Raw genomic sequence first — 27,569 nt, forward strand, 5'->3', positions numbered from 1 at the left:
ATCGGAAATACTTCAATAGATCATTTTCTCTCATTTACGCTATTTTTTGCATACCGTCCTGGATGGAAATTGCTCTTTTAAAGATATCAATACAGAATCCACCCATTATAATATGAGTTAATACAACTAATGGTATCTTGTCTCTGATTCGGTGTTTTACTGTGTGCATTTTTCAATTTGTATGGCTTAATTTTATGATGAAGGTCATCTAGGGATTTTAACATTTTGCTCATTTGTTGTGATAAATCTTTGTCAAAGCACTAATTAGTAAGTAAAACGTTTATTTGTTGCAGTCCTTTTAAACTTATTCCCATAAAACTGTCGGTACAAATAAGCTTAAAATTAAATAATTTTAGTATTCCCATTTGAAAATTTGATATAATAAATCATTAAGGATCATGAGAATGTTACGAGAACCTGTCTTTCTTAAACCACTGCCTGTTCACCTTAGGGGTAAGAATACATTATGTACCCTTACTTTGTCCCGCATAAATCACTTATTGAAAGTAAACTTTTTTCCGAAAAATCCTGCTGGCTCAACAGAATTCATCAATTTTCGTTTCACTTCTCCATAAAAGGGTATATCATCATCGATTTACAACATTGGTCAATATTTACAATCAATTTTGAAGCCCTAAATAATATAGAACGAAATGTCTAGCGTCAGCTAATGTTCACTTTTACCATAATCCAAGTTATCCTAGGTCATTGAACTATGTATTATTTCCATGCTTACTCGTGGAAACAACTAATCTGTGAAGGATAAAGCGCTTCATTTCACGAATATTTCTTTTTAAGCGCACAGCATAATTGGACCATGGTGATTCTCTTATTTTTTACCACATATCACCCGCTATGAATCTTTGTTTCTAACATCTTTCTCCGTAGATATGTTACACTTTACTCAAAGATGTACTGAAGGCCCTTCTATTTACATGAAATGCGCATGAAGCTAGTCACGTTTCATTTGTGTTGGGTGACATCTGGTGGGTAATCCTGGAAGTCGCACCGGATGGGTAGAAAGTTGATGGTAGTAATTTGTTTATCTGGTTCTGGTAGATATTCTTCACCCTATGGGATATTCGTATTTAGTGATACAAAGAACTTAAAATGAAACATAACCCAGTCATGGTGTAATTTACAGTGAGTTCCTTCATTTCAAGGCTTCTATTAAGTGTCCGTTGCTCTTCATCAGCATGAAGATGTGTAGTGAGGATGTTGCTGCTCTTACAATGGTTCGTTGAAATATCTTCAAAGTGCCCCAAAGGTAATGTTTTATTTATGTGCCATATAATGCGATAATATGTATCGCTATTCTTTAAAACGTTCTGCTCGGTGATATATTCCTAATTGTTTATTGGCAACATGCGTTAATGGTGATGTCATGGTGTTCATATGAAAACTATAGGTCGTTTGCTTTTTAATCGATTGCCGAAAATATGCACAAAACAACCACTAAATACCAATTGTGTGGTTTAGTATTCATTTTGTTGCCTTAAGATTTATACTGACTTCGATTGTGCTCTAAGAGTATTATAACTAATCAACCAAGGGTTAAACATTTCAAAATTCAAGGCCCACAGGTAATTCAAAATATTAATTTTGGCAATGAATGTGTTAAGAGATTTCAATTACATTTGATTGGTTTTGAGATTTTTATAATGTGTTTATTTTACAGTAGTGTATACATATAGGGGACCACTCTGATGAATACATGGTTTCTTTCAGCTAAATGAATGATCCTGTTTGACCAGTAGCAAACCGCCCTTACAAAATGGATATACCGCTACCTGGAGAAATAATCCCTTTCCCATCGTCCTCACCACCCATGATATCGAAATCTCCACCCCCAATGCCACCCCTTCCTCCGGACTTTGATCACATTCCACTGCCGCCATCAGTCAGCAAGCAGAATCTGAGTCCCCCAACCGTCAATCATATGCCGAAAGCACCCCCTCTGCCCCCTACGGTCCCACCTCCCCCGCCCGTCTTTTGCAAGACCTTCCCGAACTTGCCACCGCTCCCGTCCTCCCCCAAAGGCGTGCCTTCCGTGGAGGCCAAGGGCAATGGGGAGGCCATCCTGTGGTCTTCCATACCACCACCGCCAGCTCCGGCCCCTCCCACCGAGGACAGTAGGTACTCGCCGAGTCACGCGACACCGGCCGACGAAGAGAACGAGCGGATGCTGCTGCCCCCGTCTTTTAGCCTCCTGCCCCCTCCGCCCCCGCCCGCAGACAGTGCACCGAACCCACCACCATCCGCCTCAATGCACTCGCCCCCGAAGATGCCACCCCTGCCTCCATCACGACCTCTGCCCCCGGTGCCACGATCCGAACCCCCGCCTCTACCAGCGCCCCCTCCCAAGACGGCCGTCCTCGGCAAAATGCAGGCGAAGAAGCGCCTCCTGGCCTTCTCGATGACCAAGCAGGGAGGCGGCCTGGGCCTCTCCTTCGGCTTCGCCAAGAGCGCCCGCGTAGTGAACAAGGCGAGCGCGAATGCTTTCGTGGGCAGCGGCGAGGACGAGGAAGCCAGCGAGAAGAAGGAGACCACGAACAAGAACCGCAAGAAGAAGAAGGAGGAACGCGAGGTGCTGGCCATCGAGGAGATCAAGCGGGAGGAGGAGAGGCTCAAGGAGGCCCTAGGGATCCGCCAGGTGCAGAGGATGGAACAGTGGGCGGAGGAGATGTGGGGACTAGCGGCGCCCGCTGGCGATGGCATGCTGACGACCACCGCGGCCGTTGCCGGAGGGGGGGGGGGCGGCCCCATCCACAGAGGACGCGGCGTCTGCCAGCGAAGGGACCGCCGTCGTGGCCATGGACGCCGCTGCGCCGGGAGCCAACCAAGAGGGGACCGCCGCCTCCGCCGAGGCCAATCGTCACGGCGAGAAGGACGTAGGTAGCCAAGGGGAGGCCGCCGTCGCCACCTTGCAGCCGGAGGAGGCGACTGCCAGCGCGGAACAAGGAGACGCCGCCAAAGGTATGCTCATCACTATAAACAGTTGGAATTGTTTATATTGATTGGATGTAAATATATGCCATTGTTGCGTCAACCTCAAAATATTCTGTGCTCACATGTGTTACCGTTGGGGACTTAAGGAACTTGCGGAAGTGGAACTTCAGGAAGTGGCGTGAATAATATGAAAAGGGCATTGTGAAACTGTTTACAGAGCACGGAGAAGTTATAAATAACACACAATGATACCATTTATTCATTGATTAAACTATTTTCGTAATTTGTTGACTCAGTAGAAATCTTCATATATCAATATATATATAACGATTGTACGGAAAAACTCACACGAGCGGCACAATAGAACACAAATAGAATAGCAACTATTAAAAGGACACTCACACGATAGATTGTTCGAAAATATATACATATTTATATATATATATACATGTACATATACATATATTTATATATATATATATATAAATATATATATATATATATATATATATATATATATATACATACATATATATAAAAATATATATACATATATACAAAAATATACATACACATATATACATATATGTATATAAAAATATCTTCGAAATGGAACGCTCTTCGGCGACGCACAAATATATAAAAACATGGATGTAGATTTGTAGAATATAGAGACACATAGAAAGGACACTCTCAATATGTTATTTGACGTTTCAACAGCATGGCTGTCGTCTTCAGGAATATATATATATATATATATATATATATATATATATATATATATATATATATACATATATATATATATATATCTCACTCCTACCACCATTCTCATCTCCGTTTGTGTGAGGCACATTATGAGGCAATAAATGCTGCATATGGCATGTCATACTTTTTATAAGAATTCTATGGATTGGGCACATTTTGGGAGGCATTGAATTCGGTGGGAATGTAGGTAATAGCTACCGCGAAAAGTTTCCTCGAGGAAGAATGAGGGAAAAGTGCATAGAAAAATAAAGGCCGTAAAAGCCTTAAACAAAAGAAAATATTAGTTCATAGTTAAATATGTAGTCGTTAGATTTAAAATGCTCTGTGAATGATCATATTTATATTTTTTTAAGTGGATCTCCCACAGTTTTATTTCGATTTAACCACTTCTTTGGTCTGTGCTTCAGTAAAAAATTGGGAATTAACATTCAGATTGAGAAAACAGTTAAACTGATATTGATAGAATTAAGCTCTTACGGCTATTAGTATAGAATAAATGTAAAACTCCAATAGCTGTAAACAGTTTACCTTTCTAAACATAGTACAAATGAAATTAGTTGGCAAACACCACAAGTCAAGAAGGGGTAAAAAGGAGAGGATAAGGAAGGTGAATACGAATACGCGTATTTCGGCCACAAAGTAACCCTCTTCAGCGTACTGAAGGGTAATCGTCACGACAACACAAGTGGAAGTGAGCTCGTATTCACCTTTCTTATCCCTTTCCTTTTACCCCTTCTTGACTTGTGGCGTTTACCGACTAATTTCATTTGTACTTTGTTTAGAAAGATAAACTGTTTACGACTATTGGAGTTTTTCATTCATATAAGTTAAACTGATACTTACAGTTGACAGATGAATTGATTTCTTGAACTCTTTCAGTGATCCGGTGCATTTTATATTCTATGATGTTGTGTTTTTCTGTCATTTCTTGCTGCTCATATTCAAATGGTTCATCAATTTGTCTATCTTTTTAAGACTTTTACTTGCCTCCCTGTGGCATCCCAGGGTGACCTTTGAAGTGAGAAAATTGTCAGGCATTGCTCATTTTCTTTGAAAACTCTTGAAAAAAGGGATGACTGCCAAAATTTAAAAAGAAATGTTAATTCTCCATAAGGTTGTTCTTCTTAGTTTTGTGGGTAGCTGACACTCAACCTGGGCTTCATTTCGTGTTCAGAGTGACTGCAGCGATGACAAGTTTTGATCATGACTATGGGATAAAACTCAATTAGTGTTAGTTCCTGTGTCTAGTTTGTTTTTTTGAAAAAATTATTTTTCATTGTTTTTACACGATGATATTTAAGCCTTGGGCTTCACCAAACTAAAAAGACTTTGTACTTCTCCACAGATTTTTATTATATGGTGCAAAGCGTTTCACCAACTTGTGGCATCATCAGGTGCGTCCCTGATGATGCCACAAGATGGTGAAACGCTTTGCACCATATAATAAAAATCTGTGGAGAAGTACAGTCTTTTTAGTATGGATAATTAATACTTTCACAAAGTGAAGCCTGAAACAATAGAATATACTTGGGCTTCTCATTATGAAACAAAAACCAGTCAAAGCATTGTATCAAGTAAGTATCCAGCAACTCCCAAAATATTAGATTTCTGTGTCCATTGTTTTCGTCACAATTATCAACCAGAAGCTTTCTAGGGAAATACAAAGAAATTAATGAGAAAACAGCTGCATGCTTGGAGAAAAATCAAGAGAAATTCAGTAATTTGAATCCAAAAAATGTATTATTATCCTAAGCATTCTGGAAATGATCAAACTTTACATTTCATTTGCCGTTCTATATTTCATAGCGGTGAAACACAGATGTTGAGCTTGGTAGAATATTGTAATTCACACTGTAAATGTTTAACTTTGTTTAGCACCAAAATTTTGATTCCTAGTGCAGAGTTAATATTATTCTGGAACAATGTGAAACTGAAAAATTGATTTGCCATTGATATGTCAGTACTTACAACTGGGTTTACGATACAATCATTAGTATAATTTATTATTTTAAAGAATGTTCACACGAAATAGTCATTGACACAGTTTAATGTCAAGGGAGTTAAATTAAAATTAATTTCAGCCATGTTAGCTCTACCAGTTGCTTAAAACTTTTAGCTATTCTACTACTCACGTTCCTTGTATTGCATAAAACATTTTATGTAAGGCATGCTGTGATTTTTCGAACATAAATTAATTTCCTTTAAATGTGGGTGGACTAAGTCTTAGGGTTTATGATAACGCATTAGTTGCATTAATATGTGATGTGGGATGTGTTTATTTTTTCTATATGAAAATAATTTCATTTTCTTAAATGCCTCTAACCAAATTATATGTATTTTGATCAGTAATCATTAACATTGTTTGGAGGAACTCCTTTGAAATTGCTCATTCATATCAGTCAGAAAGAAAGTGGCGAATTTCATTATTGGTTATAGTTAGGTGAGAAGTTATTGATCTTCTCAAAAAAATTGATGTTTCTACAATCCTTGCGGTGCGTTATGAACGATCATAATACTGTACATCTTGCATATTTCATTGACAACGACTTGGGTCTGTATTTTTTGAGTTTTTTTATTGGTTAATCGTGTGGTATGTGGTTGAACGTTTTGAGGGTGGATGGACTAAACATTTCCCATCTTAATAACCATCTCAATACAGCACAGGCAGGCATTATCCCGTTACCAAATTGGTTATATTAACTGGCCCTAAAATTGGCAAAGACTATTTGAGGTAGCAATGTGTTGAGTGTGGGACGGAGTTAGGCATATGGCTGGAATTTTGTTATGTGTTTAGAAATTTGCTCATAGTTATCACTGATGTGTGGGAGCATTGTGAAAGGCCTATCTCAGTACAGTGATGAATGTATTGGAGGAAGTTAATGGGGGATTAGATTCCATTCCTACTCTCATTACCTTTATAAGGGAACCTTGCTGTGACCAATTAGTTCTCAACCAGATATGGTTGACAAACGAATTGATGGCATTAAATTGCTAGCAAAGCACCTTTGGTAATTTCTCCTCTCATGAACATGATGGTGTAACTATGTTGCTTATTTTAGCATTCACTCAGGAAAATGAGCTGTATAATCAGTGGTATCCAGTTTTACCAAGTGCAATCACATATTGAAGTTGGATATTACGTCTTGGTAGATTTAGCACCTACCTGTAGTAACAGCCAGTCAGTAACAACCAGTTTCAGATAAGATAGGTGAAATTTTCAGTTACCAATTTTTCTATAAATCATGGAGTCAGTATTGCATGATGAAATAATGTCGTTAGGGGTTGCCCAAAACCTAACTTCATTCAGTAGACTGCTTTGAACATGAGCGTCCCAATGTGAAAACTTGGGATTCATGTAAGGAACAGCAGATGGAATGCTGGAGGGAGTGTTGAGACGATTGAGTAGTTCTGCGGTGGAGGAGGGTTAGGGGGAGGCAAAGGGTGAGGAGGCAGGCAGGGTGAGGTGGATGGGGGAGGAAGTCAGGGAAATGGGTTTGAAGCGGAAGGGATCCACTCTCACGAAGGGGTGTAGGGGTTTAAAGGAGGGAGAAGTCGATTGTCAGAAGGGAGATTAAGGGGGAGGAATCATGAATGTGGTTAATGAGAAACCCATTGTCTTATTAAGAGTAGCAGGAACACCTTGGAGGGGCAGGGAAGAAATTTAAAAAGGTTTTCATCCATCAGTTTTTCCTTAGTGTGGATCTCTGTAATGTCCTGCGTCCCTAGTGTATCTGTTCTTTCTTTTCTTTGTTGACAATTACTGCGACCATTGTTCTTTTTCTATTGGTTTATTGTTGGGCATGGATGATTAAAGCTACCATTTGTGATCTTCTACCTCTATTTTATAAAATCATCTTGCTTGCTCGCTCCTTTGTCTGCAGTGGTACAGACGTCGCATTTTACTTTTAAATTGCCAGTTTTTTCCCTATCTATTGACTCAGTCCTTAGTTTTGCTAAGTATATCTCAAAGTATTCCTTTTATGAACTGTGTTACTGAGTTTACCCAAATTTTATGGTAATCCTCCAAAATATCCTTCGTATTGCGCGAATTTACACCATCATTGTTCAATATTCACTTTCCCATTTGCTCTACATGAAATTCCCAAAACTAAAGTCTCAATTTTATTTGCACTGCAGTTAGATGTCATTGAAGTCTGAGAGATAGAGCGTGGGTTCAATGGCAATCATCGCTCTTTACTCTTAGTGCATCTCATAAAAACATAAACATTTTTTCTCTGAATATTTTTATTTCATGGCTTAAAATTATTAGATAATGTCAATTTTTATTGTTGTACCAATGTATATGTGATCTTTTTTATTTTGAGAAAATATTTAACTCCCCTCCTCAGTCATCTAGTAGTCAAGAAATTTTAAGGCTTCTTGTTGAGCAATGATTTTGATAAATATTTAATACAACTGAAATGGTTCTGCTCTCACTACTTTTGGCATTCGTTTAAAGGTGTGCCATTTGAATGAAATCGTAAATCGCAATTTTTTCAGAACATTGGTTTCATTTTCCGCAAAATCAATGAACCTGTAAGGAATGATCAACTAGCCATCATGCTTATTAATCATACTATTGTTTTTAAGGAGCTAAAATTTTAAGAACACCTTTGCCTATTTTCATTTAACATTTGATGTTCATCCTCTGCTACTCTGTGATGCCTAAGTCATCACAAGTTCATACCTGTGATTACATAGAATTTATTATTAGGATGGTGTGATTTCTTAATATTCTTAATGTATTAACATGTATTTCTTAGATACACCGGGATATTATGGTACTCATTTTGTACCACTGTTACTGCTATTCATTACGTGTATTTCTAAGGTACACCAGGATATTATATTACACACTTGGTACCGCTACGTAACTAGTAACTAGTATTCCTTTTCATTTCTGAAACTTGCAGTGGGTAGGTATTAGTACGATGATTTTCCCAAAGATTGGGTTCAGAAATGGGAGATGCATGAATGATGCCATAGCATCTATGAGTTCATGGATAACGAGGAATATTGGTTGCAATCAGAATGTATTTGTATGTTTTGTAGACTTCCAAAAGGCATTTGATAGAGTGAATTACGTGTGTTAATGAATAAATTACATATCTGTATCCTGTACGTGTCTCAGGACTGCTCAGTTGCATGTTGTGGATGGAGAGTCAGGAATGGCAGTGTTAGGAAGAGGAGTGAAACAGGAGTGTCCGTTATCGCCCGTGCTTATCAATCCATGCATGGAGGAATTTGAAATTAAAGGTAAATAGTTGTTGGAGAATTCATGAAATCAGGTTTGTGGGTGTTCAAGTTTCAAGTTAGCAATGATGTTACAATCATAACTGAACACATGAGAAAATCAATGTGGTAGGTATGGGATGAGAGTCGCAGCTAACAAAGCAGAGTTTTTCAAGAAAGAGAAATGCTACAATGCTGAGGTCAGTAACTAGAGTGAGTAGGTGGAACAGTTTACGTATCCCAGAAGTGTTTTTGGGCCCAAATGATCAGAGTAATAGGGATATAAGGAGAAGAATTGCACAAGGCAAAGAATCTTTCACGAGGAGGAGAGAGTTGATGAGAGGGACGTTGAGTAAGGATATTAAGAAAAGGCTCATCAAAACTTTAATATGGAGCGTAGTTATGTATGGCGCGGAAACATGGTCATTGAAACGGGATGATAGGCATAGATTGGAGGCATTTGAAATGTGGGTGTGGAGGAGAATGGGGGACAAGGTGAAATGGACTGAAAAGAAAACTAATTAGGAAGTGCTGGGTATGGTAAACAGGGATGAGAGGGGTTTATTGGGAGAAAACAAAAGGAGGCAGCAGAAAGATGAATGCCTTATGATTTGATTAGGATGGGCATGTTAGACAGAATGAAAGGAAGCACTTAGTAGTGAGAATAAGGAATAGTTCAAAGTAGTGTGAAACCCTGAAAACTAAGGTCATTTATTTCAAGTTGGGTCAGTTGATTCTGCTATTCTGTGGTGATGTTGGATTGGACATTCAGATAAATTTATTTCGATGGAGTCTTCCCCATGCTATGGATGTCAGGAAGGGGTGGGGTGTGTTTCTCATGCGCACACGGTCTCCCATCTCTGGAATTTCATGACCCTTGGGATGGTCAAATGCATCATTGCCTTTACCCCCATGAAATGAAAGACAGGAATGCAGGAAAGTTAAACATACATTCCCAGAAGATCACAAAATCACAGTTGCGTTGTGCTTTTATGCACAGTTGCTTATTGCCAGTCCTAAAGAAATGAGAAGTGGATGTTATAATTATTGATTTATAAGCATGTGAAATGGCCAGCAGTTACTAAAAATCACTCCTGGAAAGGTGGACGAACGTAGTTACTGCCTTATAAAAAGATTAATAACTCGTTAATCATTAGATGAGCTCCTCTAATTACTGTTGCCTTTGACCTTAAATTGTACCAATGAAAGGTGTAATACTTAAAATTTACTGAATGATATTTTTTTTTTTAATGTTTACCTGTACATTAGTGACTGCTGTGATTTTCAGAGTAGTCCCCTTGGAAAGGTGCTCACCTGGCAAGACCACCGTGCCATTGCCATAAACATTCCTGGAATTAATTTTCTGGAAGGATGCTTCATAGTTTGTTCGTTGTATCCAATTGGATGTAAGAATTTTACAATCAAATCTGTGTCCTTTGCAGGCATTTTATTAATATATTGGTAACGGCCAAAAGTTGTCTGGTTCCAAGTCGAGGCAATAAGGTGGTTGCATAAGTTTCTGAATGGATTTCTGGGCCAGGTTTCTGATATTTTCGTCTGTCGAGATTCCTATTGTTTTTCAGAATTGCCAAATAAGAGTGTTTTTGGAGCAAATGACTCATTGTTCTGTGGACTTGGAGTGAACTTGCCCCTTCTGATCAAAATAACACACCAGCATAAGAGCAAGACATTGCTTGCTTTCGTTGGGGAATTCTTTGCTTTCCAGTGTATTCCCTAGTTATTTTTTTGTCTTGGGATCATACTGGGCTTTCCATGGTTCATAACCAGTAATAACTCTGTCAATGCAACAATTTCAGAGTGTAAAAATCATTTGCCTTGACTGGGATTCAAACCGAGATCCCTCCTCGTCCGGTCGAGTGCTTTAGTTAAACTCTGAAATTTTGAAGAGGACACCTCGCTTAACTGGCTAAAGCACTCGACTGGACATTGAGGGATCTGAGTTCGAATCCTGGTCAAGGCGAATGATTTTTACACTCTGAAATTGTTGCATTGAAATTCATATTAGCGGATGACTCCGTTATAAGTTACTGTTGCGGCATCTCCCAGTTTCTTTGGAACTCGGTCAAGATTTGAAGCACCTTCTCTGTAGAAGGCATCTTTGCCATTCTCAAATATTCCGTTAGAATTTGCCCAACAGCTACCTTTTTCATATTCAATTCCTCTACCATCGTTCACACTTGCAAGCTTTGATCTGAGTGTCTAAGGTTGTCACTTTATCCAAATTCTCATTCATTCATTGTGTTTTTGACTGCCTAACTTAATGTATCAGCGTGTACATCTTCTCCCTCACCATGAAGCTTCTTTGTCATTGAAAATACAGGATTTCTTCATGATGTGAAGGCCCAAATTTCATTCCCACCCTCGCCAGTTTTCATGTTAAGTTTGATGTGAAAACTCTGCTACTCTGTAAAGACTTGAGTCATCACAAGGACAGATCCATCAATTATAGTATTCTAATGGCTATGTGAAGCACTGCATAGTGCTTTGTGTTGGACATTCCAGGAATTTAATGGTCACATCTAGAGCACACTAATTTCGACCGACTACCTAGTTAAAGGAAATGATATCTTGTATCTTTGAAATTGATTTCGCTTGGAGTAAATTTTATCCACGCCTGAAAACTGCCATAAGTTACTGATACTGACATTCGTGCTTGCCTACCATTCAATGAAATACGCCAAAGTATCACAGTTTTGCTTCTCATTTGGTGGATGGTGTACTGCTCATTGATAGATCTGTGAGAAGCAAATACAATCACCACCAACGTCTGATTCTAATTTAAATGAAGAAGATTCCTGGGTGTTTTGAATCAGTGAAAGAATGAAAAAAATATGGGTGACACTTTTATGGGAGTCGGAAATGGGATGGTAATAACATCTGGAATTAAAGTCCGGAGTAGTTGCTGAAAAAGCTTGGTCTTCGACTAAACATGTCAAGATTGAATCCATCATTGTAAGCCAAACTGGTCTTTGAAATCATTTATCAAAGGAAAGCACTGGATACAACACATATATTGATTGGGTATGACAATTAGCTCCTCATGGCCTGTTGCTCATGTCGGGTAAATATGACCCTTAGAACTCAACTGAATCTAGTGACATTTTGCCATCAATGTGCAATCAACTGCAATTGTGATATTCTAAAACCACTGCTAGTGCCTGAAGCATATCACTATAGCTAATTAATTTTCAGTGTTGCGGTTTTCCTCTGTCACAATTCTTATCTTATCACTCCAAATAAAATCCTGATCGCCCTCCACCATACTCCTTTTTCAACTCAATGCCTATGTATCACTATCTATCATCATTATTATTATTTTTATCATGGAAATTAGTGTTCCAAGAGGGTGTTCAATGTTTCCTACATTGAATTGAACGTTTTCCTACATGAATCATCTCAATCGTGTCTAACAGGTGAACTTCAACTTGGAATTCAGTCGGTTGAATAGTGAATAGTCTGGAGAGGCCAAGTGAATTGAGTACGCTGGGTGTGAAATGGTGGTTGTTTTGTTTTTGGTCGAAAGCCTAGGGCGAAGAAGGAATTGCCAGAGAGTGCATTGTCGTGTTGCGACGGTCCTGGTGTCTCCCAAAGTGTGGGTTGACGTCTTAATACATTTTTATGCAGACACCATAGAGTATTTTGGTGAGGATCACCAAGTTTTACCGGGCCACGGACTCAACAGAGGGATGTTGTCTTGCAAGTGATGAGGGGATCTCGTGAGGATCCAAACTCAACACACAAGTGCATGAGGTGAAGTCTTGTTGTGGATGCCGAAGGTTATGCCGCTGCCTGGTCTTCCTCCTTGTATGTTGTCCTGAACTGATGGCTGAACACTCATAAACCAAGCAAGCCATTCTGATGTACTACTTTGTGTCTCTGTACGACTCATGCTCTCATTCCCAATTATTTGTGTATTGCATTGGCACATGCAAATTCACACTTGCATTGGCACATGCTATTCTGGTATGCACCTTAGAATCACCAAGCACCATATGCATGTCATTTGATAACAAGGTGTAAAAAGTCTCTTGTGTTTTATCATCTGCTTGAAATTTTGTGCCGACTCCCAAGGTATTCTATTGTTACCTTCTACTTTTGGTCTTGCTTCTACAAATAATGTCTATATGGCAGCAGCAGGCCCACTAATGTTGGTTTCTATTTGGTAAATAGACTTTTTGGACTGTGAGGGTAGGAAGTTTGAAGAACTCAAGGAGGTATAGCGTAATCATTTTTATTAACAGGCATAAGCCTACCTTTAATCAGCAGATTGCCATGAGTGAGTTTTAATATGATGAAAATCACTTCTTAATGATCTCTATTAATTTTGGTTAGGGTGCGATATCACTGAAGCAAGTGACTGAATCGAAATTTATCAATCCAGTTAGAAATGTTCATAAAATATACATCAAAAAGACAAAGTTGCTCTTATTTATGCAGGGGTCTTGGGATTTTAAATTTTTTTAATCCTGATTATTTTTCTTCTTTGTGATTTCGACAAAATGGGTCATAAATGTAGCTAAGCCAGAGTTCCATCGTCGAAATGAAAAATAATGGCGGTAAAATGAGATTTACGATAGTAATACCCAAAAGTTTCGTCTCATTACTTTGCTTCTTAAAGGATTGGAAATTTTGGATAACTTTGGAGTAAACTTATGGTATTGTGTTGTCCCACCCAGTTGATGAAGCTGGTTCATTCGTAAATTTCTCTCTCCTCCCCTAACAAGGTTTCCATATCTGTCTTCTAACATTTTGAGCAAAATTTCTATTTCAATTTCCTGTCTTTGCCTGCCTATCCATTTAGGTTTTCCTTCCCTTTATCTTATTTCTATATTTGACTGCACTTCATTCCTCCATTCCTTCTAGTAGATTTATTGATTACCCAACAATCTAGTCGTTGTTTGATTACCACTAATATTTACACTTACATTACAATTTATTAGCACAGTAAAAAAATTCCTCCTGATTCTCCAAACTTCGGGAAACCCAGCACTTAGTCAAGCCAAGTTTTAAGTGGTGTCAATCACATTTCCTTCCTTCATATTTTGTTCTCTTTTTACTCTGTTAGAAAGTCACATGAACATTGTTAGAAAAGTAATACCAAGGAAGGATAAGCAGTCCCCTTCCCTCTTCCAAGGCCACATTTCCAAATTAGGGTTTCCTCTTAACCTTGGGTGTAGTACTTGGTGGGCTATCAGGGAGCAAGCAAAAGGCTTGCTATCATTTCTTGGAGGGCTCATCATTGAATCAGAGAACTCCTTTGCACTCTCATTCAAAATTAATCATCATTAAACCTTTTTAAATTCTTTGTCTCATAAAACTTAAGATTTAGTATGTTTTTTGTTTTTATCTTATAAAAATAGGTGACGGACTAGGTTTATGGAATCAAAAACTAACATGAGCAGGAAGAAAGCGGAAATTGTTATGATTGAAACAATGGAATTGTTACGATGGATGCCCACATGGAAAATTTGTGATGTTTTTCATACAAAAATTTTAGTGAATGTTGTATTCATTCTTACTAACAATATGTGGGCATTTTCTCTGATCTCAGAAGGAGATACACAGCCACAGCCCATCCCCCCCCCCCCCAATGTGTTTAACATTATCTGGTCTCATAAGGCAAGACTATGAAATGAACGGAAGACTTTTCAATTAATTATTAAGTAGCATTTTTCTTAGGTCAGGTAAATATCTTTTGCTCTAAAACATACCTATCCACTGGGATTTTTATTTAATTGAATTTGACTGCGTCTTTTTTAAGATATAAATTTGGAGTCAGATTGTTTTATAGCCGGTGTGTAGGCTCCTACTCAAATCAAAAAACTCACCCACATAACTATGAGGGCTTGTAGTAGAAGTGAATGAATTCTCGTCCTGAACGAACACAATGAATTTTCATTCCACCTGCTCATAATTTTAGAATAATATGACTAACGTAAGTCCTTGATATATTCAAGTCGTAGACCTTAGGAGAGAGATTAACTGAAGAAAATACCCTTTACGTCATCTAGATAGTAATAATAATGATCTTTATTGATTGGAGGACATTTGCTTTGCATGTACAGAACCAGTCGTAAGAATATAGTGCATACAGACACATGCTATATAAGGAGTCAGATTAATGCAAATACATATGCACATGACTAACTAATGGATTCATCATTGAATTAACATTGATACTATTTTACTGTTCACTGACCACACACATTATGTGGGAATAGGAGTCGCCAAATAAAATGAAAAGTATAAAATGCGGGTACATTGGACACTAAGAACATGCTTAAAAAATAGCAGATACATTAAAGTGTGTAATGAAAGCAAAATGCGTTATTACTGCTTGTCATTTAAAAAATTCATTCATTGGATAATAATGTTTTATTCAAAGGGATTTCCTGAGTTTCAATCCGAAATTGCATAATTTATCTCTCATTTTCAATGATTGTGTTGATATTTTATGTATATTCTTACACCCATTGCCATTGGGCTTTTAAATGAAATTGCTGATTTATGGTAACTTATGTGTATGTTGTGATAATTTCTAGTACAATAAGAGTGAATATCAGTAATTGTGTGAAAGAAATGAGCATCATTTTTTATAAAGACTACACGATAAATACATATGAATTGAAATTTATGAATAACATGGTGTCCTATAAGAAGCACCAGGAGCACATCTAATAACTTTCTTTTGGTTCAAAAAAACTTGGTGCAACATGCTCACAGATAATCCCCAGAACAGTATGCCATATGCCCTGGAGAAAAAATTAGAATGATACTAGAGTTTTAATACCTCTAGAGAGACTGTGTTATGTAGGAAGTGAATGTGTACATCACAGTGTGCAGTTCAGAACACAGATTATTAACGTGAATATTTCACCTACCAGTTTGTTGAAATATAGACCTAAGAACTCTGAGATTTAAATGTCCCTCTTACAAGATATTGTTATGGTTTAGGTTTAACCTACGGGAGGATTTCCCTTGGTTTCCTTGGAAGGTAATAAAAAAGTTTCATACCTACGGACAAATTGGAGTCTTACTGAAAAGGCTAAAATTATTAGTGGCAGTTTTAATGTTTTTTGGAGGCTCTCGTGTTGTATTCATGAACATAATTTATTTTTAGTGTCAAGCAATTTACTGTGCTGACAAATAAAAACAATTGCGAGAAACATGTATAGGAAATAGTCAAATGAGTATTCCAAAAGATTTGAAATTACTAGGTCATCTGTTTTTTCTTGGGATATCTCCCAGAATCCGAATGATGCATTTTTGGAACATAAAAGCTTAATGGAATGGTGTGAATTTACCCAAACCATTATTCCATAACAAGAGCAGAGACTCATGCACACACAGATATCAGTAGAGGAACTTAATATGTTCAATCTAAAAAGAGGAGTGGTGTTAATATTTCTTTGATGGGTGTGAAACTGTAGTAAAGTTTCCATTGAATGAAAGAGGGAACGAATTTTTCCACAGGAGTATTTGGTTTGGTACAATGTGCTTCGCCATGGGACGGCATCATTAGGTCTTAATTTTTAATAAGATATTTATGATTAATGTATGTATACAAGTGCACTCTTAGTGTGATTGGTGTGAGTAAATTGGAGATCAAACAAAATTGATTGTTTTTAAGGAACCAGTGATCAGGAGGAGGTGAAATTGTTGTAATTCTGAGGGAAGGGGAGTAAACAAGAAATCAATCAGGTGGTGGTAAAATGTGAGGAAGAAAGTTACAGTCAGTGAAAGTTGGAGTAAGTGGTTGTTTATCGGAATCATATGTGCAGAGAGTAATGGGGGAGTGGTGGGGGAAGAATGTGTTCGTAGCAGAAGGTTACACTTGAGTTGGATGAAGTTCGTGCAATTTCCATCTGTTCAAGGGTGTCCAATCTAGATATTTTAATCTACATAGGTTACAATCAGGGCATTCTGGGAGGCTTCTTCTATGTCCCCATTCTCTTTTGACTACAGCTTTCCGGACATGAATATTTTAAATTAATGTTGCAGGCATATCATAAGCTGCTACATGTTTGCTTATGGATTCTTGTTCACAATACATTTGAAACTTGTTTCAACTTCCTTTGGAAGCCTTGGATAAATCATAGTACATATGATAATGATAATAATAATTTGACCCGTTTGATTAGAATTAGGCAATTTATTGTTTCAATTTTTTGGGGTACTTCATTTTTAAACCCCTAATACAATTTTGTTAATTTTTTACAAAATATGAGTTAAATGCCCTTCCTTTCTGTCGTTCTCCCCGTTCCCACTTTATCTTTTGTTGATAAATCTATCCAATATTTTCCTAATCGGTTTCTCGTGTAGATATTTCCCAATTTGTTGGTCATTATTATTTATTTAATTACTTTTTATTTGCCCAGAGATCACAATACAAAAATACCAGGTGGGTGGAGTATGTACATGATATAAGGCACGTCAAAGAGGAGCAAAGACACACCCTCAATTAAGATACATAGAGAAAGAAATGAAGCTCATAGTTACATAAATGTTTGGCACAAACCCATGAACATCGGCTGTAACATGCACATGCAATATCAAATTCAGAGAAATCATTGATCACCAACATGAATCGAACCATGACCATTGCTAGAAACTAAAAGTATGAACTTACTGGTCGGGAATATTGTTGAGATGTTCGTCAACCGAGTAGAGCATATCGCACTGTAGATATATTTTTAATTTATGCCTGAATGCAGCAGTTCCCTTTGTATCCTTGATACTTTTGGGTAGTTTGTTATATAATCTGATGCCCATTTCATTGGTTCCCAATTTCAATGCTTTAGTTCTTATATTCCCAAAATGGAAGTCATTTCTGCCTCTGGTGTAATGATGATGATAGGCAGAGTTAAGAGAATAGTTGCCGATGTTATTTTTTATATATAGAATTAAAAACATAATGTAGACGCACGGGAGTGGAATTTAATTCATGGAAAATGGGCCTTGATGGAGCATTGTGAGGTTTCCTGGTGATGTCTCTCATAGTTTTCTTTTGCATTTTAAAGATGGTTTGAGAAATAGCAGCTGATCCCATAATATTATACTGTAGGTTATATTTGAATAAATTTCCCCATAGTACAAATTGAGTAGTACAGTTTTACTTGTACTTTCATGCAGGTGTCTTAATAAGTTGCAGATGTCCAAGGATAGCTTCCAGTTCGTGTCTTTCCTCACCATAAATTGGGCAATAAAGGACTCTGTGTATTGACGTGTCCTCCTCCATCATGCATTCACACGCCCCTCCTTTTTTTTCCCTATTATTGCATGTGATGGTAAGGCATATACATGTATGTATTTATTTTGATTGGATTATTAGCGTTGCTTTTTATTTTGATATGAATTAGTGAAAATTCTTGCCATTAGTGAAAAATGTTTCTTCTTGAGATCGATTAATCGAATATATTCCTGCAATATTTTTCTTGCCTGAAGTTCCATGTAAATATTTCTGAACTGTTATTGATGAAGTACTAGAATAGTTGTTCTTGAATTATTGCATTGCCACCGACAGCTGATGAATTGGTGGGCGATAAAGCCCTGGACGGAGGGAGATGAGTTACAAATTCCTCTTGCATTTAATATTGGCGGGACTACTGAAATATAAGTTACAAGACAAGAAAACAATGAAGAAAAACAGTGGCTCTGGAAAAGTGACGAGGAAGAGAAAAAGCCAAGAAAATGCCTGGGCAAATATTATCAAGTGGCCTCATGTTAGTCCCACTCATTCCCCGAAACATTCCAGAAATGGAAGTGGGAAAGAATTTTCAGCAATTGAAACCATTTTGATATGGCAAACACCAGTTCAGCTATTTGAACATTTATTAGAGAGAAGGCTTATGGACTAATAGTCAGGGAAACTTTCCACTATGCTTGCAAGCATGAAAACGGCCAAGGTCATGTGCTGTCAGCAAATTATATTAAGTGATCATTGGATTCCTCGTATTATACTCATCAAAAGACACATATTTATTTAGATTCTTGGTCACAGGAGGAAGACTTGGGTGTTAAAATTATTAAAAACACTTTGAGTTGTAATGCTTATTTGTAGTTGCAACCGTCATTCATTTTCAGAGCAAGAGCAGGACTAGAGAAAATAAAGGAAGACAAGATTCTCAAAATTAAACCTCTAATGGAGCATACAAATAAAATTTTTCAAAACTGGGGTATACAAGGTCTGTTCAAAAAGTAACATGAATTTGGAATTCCGCGGGCTATGTATATTTGATTATCGATTTTTTTGTGGCGTTATGTTGGTGCTTATTGGTCTCACTCATGCTGAATAGTTGCCGGCCTCGGTGGCGGTGGGGTAACGTCCTCGCCTACCAACCCAAAGGTCGCGGGTTCGATTGCTGCCTGGGTGGATTTCCCTCCATCTGGGGCTTGGTTGTTTGTGATTGTCTGCAATATAATGTCTGTGATGTAGGGTTGGGTGGAAGAAGGGACTATTAGTCTCAACCTCGCCCAATTAAGTCGATAAATAAATAAATAAAATAGTTCGGCCATTTTGAGTGATCATTTAATTGCTGACAGCTGTTTTGTTTGGATGTGATTTGGCTTGTCTTCGATTTTTGCCTGTTCCAAATAATGGATCAAAGAACCTGTATCAAAGTTTGTGTGAAAAACGAAATTGAGTGCGCGGAAGCATTCCAAATGTTGACTGTGGCATATGGAGAAGATACCTTGGACCGAAGCAACGTTTATCGGTGGTACAAAATGTTCTCAGGGGGTCAAGAAGATGTGAAGGACGAAGAGCTTGCCGAACGCCCGAGCACGTCAACAACAGACGAAAATATTGATGAAGTGAAGAAAAAGTATTGGCCAACAGTCGAATCACCGTTAGAGAAGTTGCTGAAGACCTAAACATATCGATTGGCTTGTTCGAGTCTTATTGTTACCAATGATTTGGGCATGACACAGGCATGGTTGCCTCAAAATTCGTACCAATATTGCTCAATTTCGACTAAAAACAGCAATGCATTAACACTGCTAATGAGGAGTTAGACTCCGTCCGCGACGACCCAAATTTGCTCCTCCAAAGGGGTTATTACTGGGGAAGAATCATGACTTTATGGTTATGACATGGAAACTAAAGCTCAATCATCCAAATGGAAGCTGCAGCACAAGCCAAGGCCGAAAGAAGCGTGCCAAATTTGGTGAAATGTGAAAGTTTTGCTTACAGTTTTCTGCGATTACAGGGGCGTGGTGCATCATGTTTCCTTGCCACAGATTGGTAGAACGGTAAATAAGGAATATTACGTGCGTAGAATGTGACATCACTGCTGAATAAATCCTCCAGTACTTGCTCATGGTGTGCCAAGGACCCCAGCTTTGTATGAATTTCCTTACATTTTCTCTCACAAGTTCCATAGATGTGAATATAAAGCAATAGTACATGCTGCTCGAGGGAGTATAGGGCATGTTCAGGTCTGAGGTTAAATTGAAAACACCTTTTTTATAACATATTGCTTCAGTACAAAGTTTCCAAAAGGTTTAAATGCATTACATTTATGTAAATATCTTTATCACGATATCTTTTCAAGAAATAGTGTCTTGGTTTATTCTATGATATAATTTTCAAGTTAAGGAGAAATACAGTTGAGACCTTGCTGTCATTGATTTCAGTGACTTTCTAAATATTGTTTTATGGGCACAGCTAAACATCTTTTTGCTTAGCTCTCAATTGTTTAGCATTTTCCTGTAGGTTTGCTCATACTTACACAATAGTGATGAATTATGTGTCCATATTATTTTTACACTGTAGAAAGAGATACTGCTTTGTGTCCTTTATTTTCCTTAGGCAATGATGTAACATAGGAATAGCCTATTACTATGCTTTCTTATGTGACTGTGATTTTATTCAGTACCATACAAAGAAGAAAATCGTAATCTCCAAGCTGAAGTAATATTCTTGTTTTATGAAGGAAGAAACTGGTGGATGAATTGGAAGTGTATGTAGTGTGAGTCGAGATTTGATTTTGTAAAGGATTACAAACTACAATGAAGGAAATTACCATCTCATGGCTGAAATTGGAGGGCCGTCTAATATTTGACTGGTAAACCTCTTCGTGTATCAGCACCTTTTTTGCTAGCGTCATGTTGACACGATTGAAAAGGTGGCATTTTTTAACTCTAAAAAGTGCCCTGAAACCAGCCCGATTCTTATGGGCCAAGGGGGTGCATGGCTATGTGGGGTACTTTGTTGTATTTCTCGCAAGGCAATTCAGTGGGGAAAATACTTCCTACAAAGTATTTGTTTTCCCTTATCAGGCATAGAAAATGTTGCCTTAAGATACAAATTTACATAATGGATTTCTGGGATTTAACGATAAATAAACTTGTGCATCATTTCTAATTTTTTTAATATAGCAATACTATTTCCTTCCTGTAAAGTATTAGCGTTAAAATATGCGAGGGTAGGCTGTAAACTAATGCACCCATGCTCGTAGACCACCAACAAAATGACCCTCAGAAGCACTCCTGGTGGCACGTGGAAGTGACATTCCCCATCAATGCACTTGCGCAAGTTTCAGGCCGTTACATTCATCCAGTGTATTTCGAGAAGCGGAAGTATGGAGACGCACGTGTTCCAGTGCAATGTCAACGTGAGTTAAGCAGCGTGCTGTTGTCGAATTTTTAACTGCTGAAAAAGTGACCCCTATTGAGATCCATCGTCGTTTCAAGGCTAATTATGATGACGATAATGTTGATAGGTCCACTTTAAATCAATGGGTAGTAAAATTTCGTGGTTGCAAGCCTGGAGAAGCCGTAATTGTCGATGAGACACGCAGCGGATGTCCGATCACTGCCACAGATGATAAACATTACAAACTCGTCGAAGATTTGATTCAAAATGACTGGTGAAATACTCAAAAGCATATCGCAAATCATATTGGAATGAATATCCAAAGAATGTGTTGGCTTTATTATTGAAAAATTGGGATACCGTAAAATCGGTGCAGAGTGGGTACCATGCCATCTCACAGACAAGAACAAGCAGTGCCAATTCCACACCCTCTTTATTCCCCCAATCTTGCGCATTGTGGTTTTTATTTTTTTCCTCAACTCGAGAGACACCTCAAAGGCAATCATTACATCTCAGACAATGAGGTGGAGGTAGCTGTCAAGTCCTGGATTCGAGAAAAATCGGAAGAGTTTTTCAGTTACGGAATGAAAAAACTTGTTACACGTTGGGAGAAATGTGTTAGACTTAACGGTGACTATGTTGAAAAATAAACTTATGTTTTTGAAACCTAAGATTATTTTATTACCTCATTGTACTTTTTGCCCGATATTGCTATTTTTGTCTGATCCAGGAATTTTTCATAAATTCTATCCTGCAAAATCATGGTGTGCATTACACTTTGGGAAATAAGTAACTTGTGAAACTGGTGTGCCCATTGTACGTATTCCATTATGTCCCTTGAGCTGGATTCATCATTCAATAGGGCTCCCATCCCATGCTGAAGATTTATTTTAGATATAATTAGTCGATGAGAACAGTTTAGGGAAAAAGATTTGTCCCTGGTGATAGTAAATATTAAATGGAGGAATAACAACTAGTGCTTTCTGATTCAGAAGTAATATGGTATGAATTGGGTCATATAGTTCCAAGAAGATAAAATATGTTATCTTGATGCATATACACAATGAAATATCTGTCGTCAAATCCATGGGAGTCTAAAAAGAACCCAATGTTCTAACATTGACTAACGTTAAAACGGGGGATCAATTCTGTTAGGAATATGTGTCACCTCTAGCATTAGTGGAAGCCCAAGGAGATGGTCAAAAGCCTTATTCTCTCCTTTGTTAGGCACGGCAAGCGCTTGACATTCATGGGGCAAGAAACCATAATTTGGGCAAGAAACCATAATTTATGGTGGACAGAAGAAATAATCTTGGGGATGGGGATGTTGCAGTGGCTTCTTACTGAGAGGGCACGGGTTCGAATCCTGGGGATGGCAGATGTTTAAAAGTGGTATCCTGATCCCTGCTTGAGGTGCTTTGTGTGTGAGAGCACTCTGAGAAGAGTTAGTACGCCATTTGTCGGATGGGAGGTTACATTGTGGATGCCTTGGTGCCTTTCAATAAGAGAAGGCTAAAAAGAGACGTTTCAGGCGTGATATGGTGGAATATCATGATTAATTAAAAATAGCAGTTTTCCACAAAAATAAAGTTTAATGCGACCGGTTTCAATGTTACTACATCATCATCAGGTGACCTGATGATGATGATGTAGTAACATTGAAACTGGTCGCATTAAATTTTATTTTTGTGGAAAATTGCTATTTTTAATTAAAGAGAAGGCTAATGCCGACGCCGAGTTTCTCTCCATTCTTTCTCCTTTCCCATCCATCCCTAATGGCATAAATGACATAAGCTCTCATTTGCCTCTCCTAAATGTACTATTACTGGTAATTTTCTTTGGGGAGCTCATCTGTGCAACCATATGAAAAAGATGATTCTCTATGACAAATAATCTCAATGCAATGAAGTATAAAATTGCAGAAAGAAAAACATGTTAGTCCAAGTTTGAGAAATGTGTAATAGTCCTACGTACAAAGATATGCTGATTAAATTGTATTGTTTTGCCGTCTATTGTGAGGAGAGTCTTTGTTTGAAACGTTCACCTCTCAAGCAAACTCAGTCTCTTGCATCACGACAGCATGAAGAAGGGCATGCATAGTTGTTGTCCCTTCTATGTTACCCAAAATGCACCATAACAGCCTGATATCTGCAATTGTTTTTGAACAAAATTATCAAAAATCCTGGAAAGCTGAATTTATTATTGTAAATTGTATGAAATTACATTTCATTGCGTTTTTTTTTATACCCTGTGTCAAAAAAATTGATGCTGAGCATTTTGATTGCCGATGAAATGTTGAAGGCCATGAATGCTAGTGAGGTAACAGGAGAACAATAGTTTTCATAATGGATGGAATGAAGGGAGTTTTGAGCATAGCCAGAATTGAAGAAATGTTTATTGCAGTGCAGGGTGCAATGTGAGCATTGGAAACTCTTGAATGGGAGTGCTTAAATTAGATTGTCCTCTTTTAGTGTTGTGTGAATGATGAACTTATTCATAATGCCTTTGTAGTTGAAATTTGAACGTGTGGTTGTATATGCTGAGGCTGTGATTGATTTAATCATCAGACTCACCCAGCTGGTGGATTAAATGGAATTATTTATAGTTGCTTGTGTAAATTAATGTAATATCACATCCTTTTTCTTCCAGAATGATCATAGTGCACATTATAATTTTGGAGACTACAGTCCGGCCAATTGGTGGTTGGGATTTTGACAATATCACAAGCATTCCAAGAAACTACAGGAGATGCCGTAGCAGTAACTTTCGAACAGAGTTAACCACTAATATGCATTTCAATGCAGCAATTTCTGAGTGTAAAAATCATTCGCCTTGACTGGGATTTGAACCCGGATTCCTCGATGTCTGGCCGAGTGCTTTAGCCAGTTATCAAGGTGTCCTCAAAATTGTTTAAGAGAATGCCTCGATAGCTTAACTGGCCAAAGCACTCGGCCAGACATCGAGGAATCCGGGTTCAAATCCCAGTCAAGGCGAATGATTTTTACACTCAGAAATTGCTGCATTATTAGCATGTTCTTAGAAATGAATTCCATAGTTGTTTGAAATTGTTTCTCAAACTCCATTCACTGATCTTGTGGTCCTACTTGTGAAATATTAGGGAGGTTTTAGGAAGAATTCCATCGTAAAACTTGCCATTTACACGAGTCCTTACGAGTGGATCACGATAGATGAGAGCCAACCGACTCTACTACTATGAAGCCCTAATCAAATGACTTAGTCAGTCACATGAAGTAAGGCTCGGTGATAAATGCATTTGTGCTTCCTTCAATGGATAGGTTACAATTCAAGCCATGATCTACCTAATTTCTCCCCTCGTATTGAATGATCTGATAGATAGATAGATTTATTCGCCATAGAACAAGACGTAATTGTATGGGCTTTGTTAAGATTCAATTACATTTACAGGTGCATTAACATGCATACAAATTCATAGGAATAATAATGTACATGAAATATAGGAGTATTAAAGATTTTAAAAACAGAATTCCCTACATTGGCTCTTTCTCTGTACTCTTGGATGCTATAAAAAACATTATTTAAAAATAATTTTTTCAACATTTTTTGAATTTATTTTCTTGGGGGAATATTCGTTTTAACTCTTCAGGAACTCGATTAAACAGCAGTCTTCCTGAAACTTCTGGGGTTTTTTGTAGTGCTGCTACTCTGCAATTATGCCATTATGAAAATTATCCTTATCCCTGGTGTCGTGCTTGTGAACATGCCTATTTGTGACCAGTGAAGGGGATTTGGGGGAGGCATACAAAATCACATTATACATATAGATACAGGGAATGATCCTGATTTTATGACATCTTAAGTACTCCCTGCAGGATTTTCTTGCATTTAGTTTAAATATAACCCTTAATGCCCATTTTTCAAGTGTGAGTATTCTATTGATTTGTTGTATCAGGCATAACTTTATGGAATTTGCATAACATATTGAAATGAAATGAAATAATTGACTTTGTAATTTCACACACTTTATTTTAAAAACACTTAAAAACTTTATTTGTGACAAAAAGTATTCATTTTGAAGATAAAGGTCAAAGGCTCGATGCTTTGGAGCAGTTAGAAATTTTGAAATGTGTCCGTTGGAAAGATGAACTTGCCAACGAAATTCTGTATCCCTCCCACTCCCCACTCCTAGACCTACCACTCTTCTAAGTCAAAAAGATGTAATTTCTCTTTTCTTCCCAGCTACATTGTAACCTTTTTACCCCTCCAACCTCCCTCTCTGACCAACCCCCTCCCTTAATCAGAAGGTATATATAGCCAGCGTGCTTCTATGAGGACCACCTGATGATGACGTTCAACGTCGAAACCTTGGTCATGTTTTTAAAATAAAGTGTGTGGAATTACAAAGTCAATTATTTTATTTAATTTCAATATTCTATTGATGTTTCCATGTGTTGAGCTCCCCTAGCAGACGATGCCATATCGAGCTATGGACTAAAGTATACCATGGTATACTGGGATTAATATATTATTATATCTGTATTACAATTGTTGGCAAGATTTTTTAAATGGAATAGGGCTGAACATAATTTTTTACTACATTTTTTCATTTGAAACCTCCAGCTTAACTTGCTGTCTATTTCTAAGCCCAATAAGGTGGTATGTTCTAACTCAGATGTCAATTGGTTTCCTATTTCTACGGAAATATTCGACTGAAGGTCTCTATTACTAAATACCAAGTAACTGTTTTTCTTGCATTTAGTTGTAAATTATTTACATTCAGCCATTGAGCGACTGAATTCACCATAGCATACATATCTATTTCTAAGTGAGATGATTTCGTATGACCTGCTATCTGCTTGAATGAGGGCAATTATGAAAGTGTCCAATGCTGTCAATGCTAAGAAACCCTGATTGGTCAAATATATATGCACTTACTGACAGACAGTGTGTGATATTTTAATATTCCCGAACTGCTGCATATCCCTTACTCATCACTCATAATTATGATAGGCCTTTAGCCTGAAGACTGTGCTGCAGCAGGCATCCAAGGTCCCCTACTTCTTATCAGTCCCTCCTTCACAATTCCTTGCCCTGATGCCATTCATTGCCTGATTATCGCAGTTTATCTGTGGTCCTCCTCCACGATTCCCTTGATCAAACCGGACCGTATGTCAATTACCTATTCTCTCTGCGAGACCATTGAAAAGGTGTTTGTCATTTCTGGCGTCGCTGGTCATCGGTCGCATGGTGAGGGTGTGTGCGCCAGGTGGTTTTTTTATTGTTGTTTGACCCTTGTTTCATTTTGTAGGGAAAGAGGAGCCAGGGGAGGTGAAGGAGGAGAGGAAGGAGGGAGGTGGGGGCGGCGGAGAGAAGCGGGAGAAGAAGGGGGATAAAGGTGGCAGCCGCAGCAGTAAGAAGGACGGGGGGGAGAGGAGCCGTCGGAGGGAGGAGGAGGGCAGCAGCGGCGGAGGAGACAAGGAGAGGTTGTCGAAGCGGGGGAAGGGGGGTGGCAGTGGGCGCAGCGAGAGGCGCTCGGAGAGGAAGAGGGAGAGCCGTCGTGGTGCGGTGTCAGACGGGCCCCCCTCGGGCTGGAAGCAGCTGAAGGAGCTGTTTGGTGGCGAGTGGAAGGGAGAGAAAATCCCGCATCGGATGAGCGGCTCCCGAGAGGACCGTGGTCGGGACAGGAGGGGCTCGAGGAGACATGGCAGCAGGTAGCGTGCCAGCTTGCTCATCTTTGAGCACCCATCTCCCTCACAGGTGGTGTAGATTGGGTGGTGGGGTGATTTAAGACAATAATTACAAACGTAAATGGGTGGAGAATCAGGGAAGGAAATAACCTAATGCTCTTTTAAGTGGAAGTTTCTTTGCCGAAAACTCAAATTGCCAAAGTTTGCAATTGACCGAAAGTAGAGGAACTGAGAGTTCAGGTTGCCTATAGTAATAGGGATGAGCTAACTTGTTGTTGACAAAATACTTAATATTTGATTATAAATTGATTTTTAGTGATTGCTTTAAAAAAAACATA

General features: G+C 38.2%; 2 protein-coding genes across 2 annotated transcripts in view; both read left to right on the plus strand.

Annotated features, from left to right (window-relative positions):
- The first annotated feature begins 1,043 nt into the window (after nt 1-1,043).
- Nucleotides 1,044-26,966, plus strand: LOC139688647 (uncharacterized). Its single transcript, XM_071586213.1, has 3 exons — nt 1,044-1,267; nt 1,729-2,976; nt 26,853-26,966. Exon 2 carries the CDS (start codon nt 1,775-1,777, stop codon nt 2,897-2,899), a length of 1,125 nt encoding a protein of 374 aa, XP_071442314.1. The 5' UTR covers nt 1,044-1,267; nt 1,729-1,774; the 3' UTR covers nt 2,900-2,976; nt 26,853-26,966.
- LOC139688614 (filaggrin-like) overlaps nt 23,911-27,569 on the plus strand; it is a 54,761-nt gene continuing 51,102 nt past the window's right edge. Inside the window, exons 1-3 of the mRNA XM_071586162.1 lie at nt 23,911-23,981; nt 24,215-24,324; nt 26,853-27,255. Coding sequence (XP_071442263.1) covers nt 23,911-23,981; nt 24,215-24,324; nt 26,853-27,255 — 584 coding nt within the window. The remainder of the gene's footprint in view (nt 23,982-24,214; nt 24,325-26,852; nt 27,256-27,569) is intronic.

Source organism: Hetaerina americana, unplaced genomic scaffold (genome assembly GCF_022747635.1).
Source record: "Hetaerina americana unplaced genomic scaffold, ioHetAmer1.1.p SCAF_21, whole genome shotgun sequence".
Taxonomy (NCBI): domain Eukaryota; kingdom Metazoa; phylum Arthropoda; class Insecta; order Odonata; family Calopterygidae; genus Hetaerina; species Hetaerina americana.

Excerpts from the sequence above, each read along its gene's own strand:
- LOC139688647 (XM_071586213.1), top strand. The coding sequence starts at position 1,775 with ATGGATATACCGCTACCTGGAGAAATAATCCCTTTCCCATCGTCCTCA.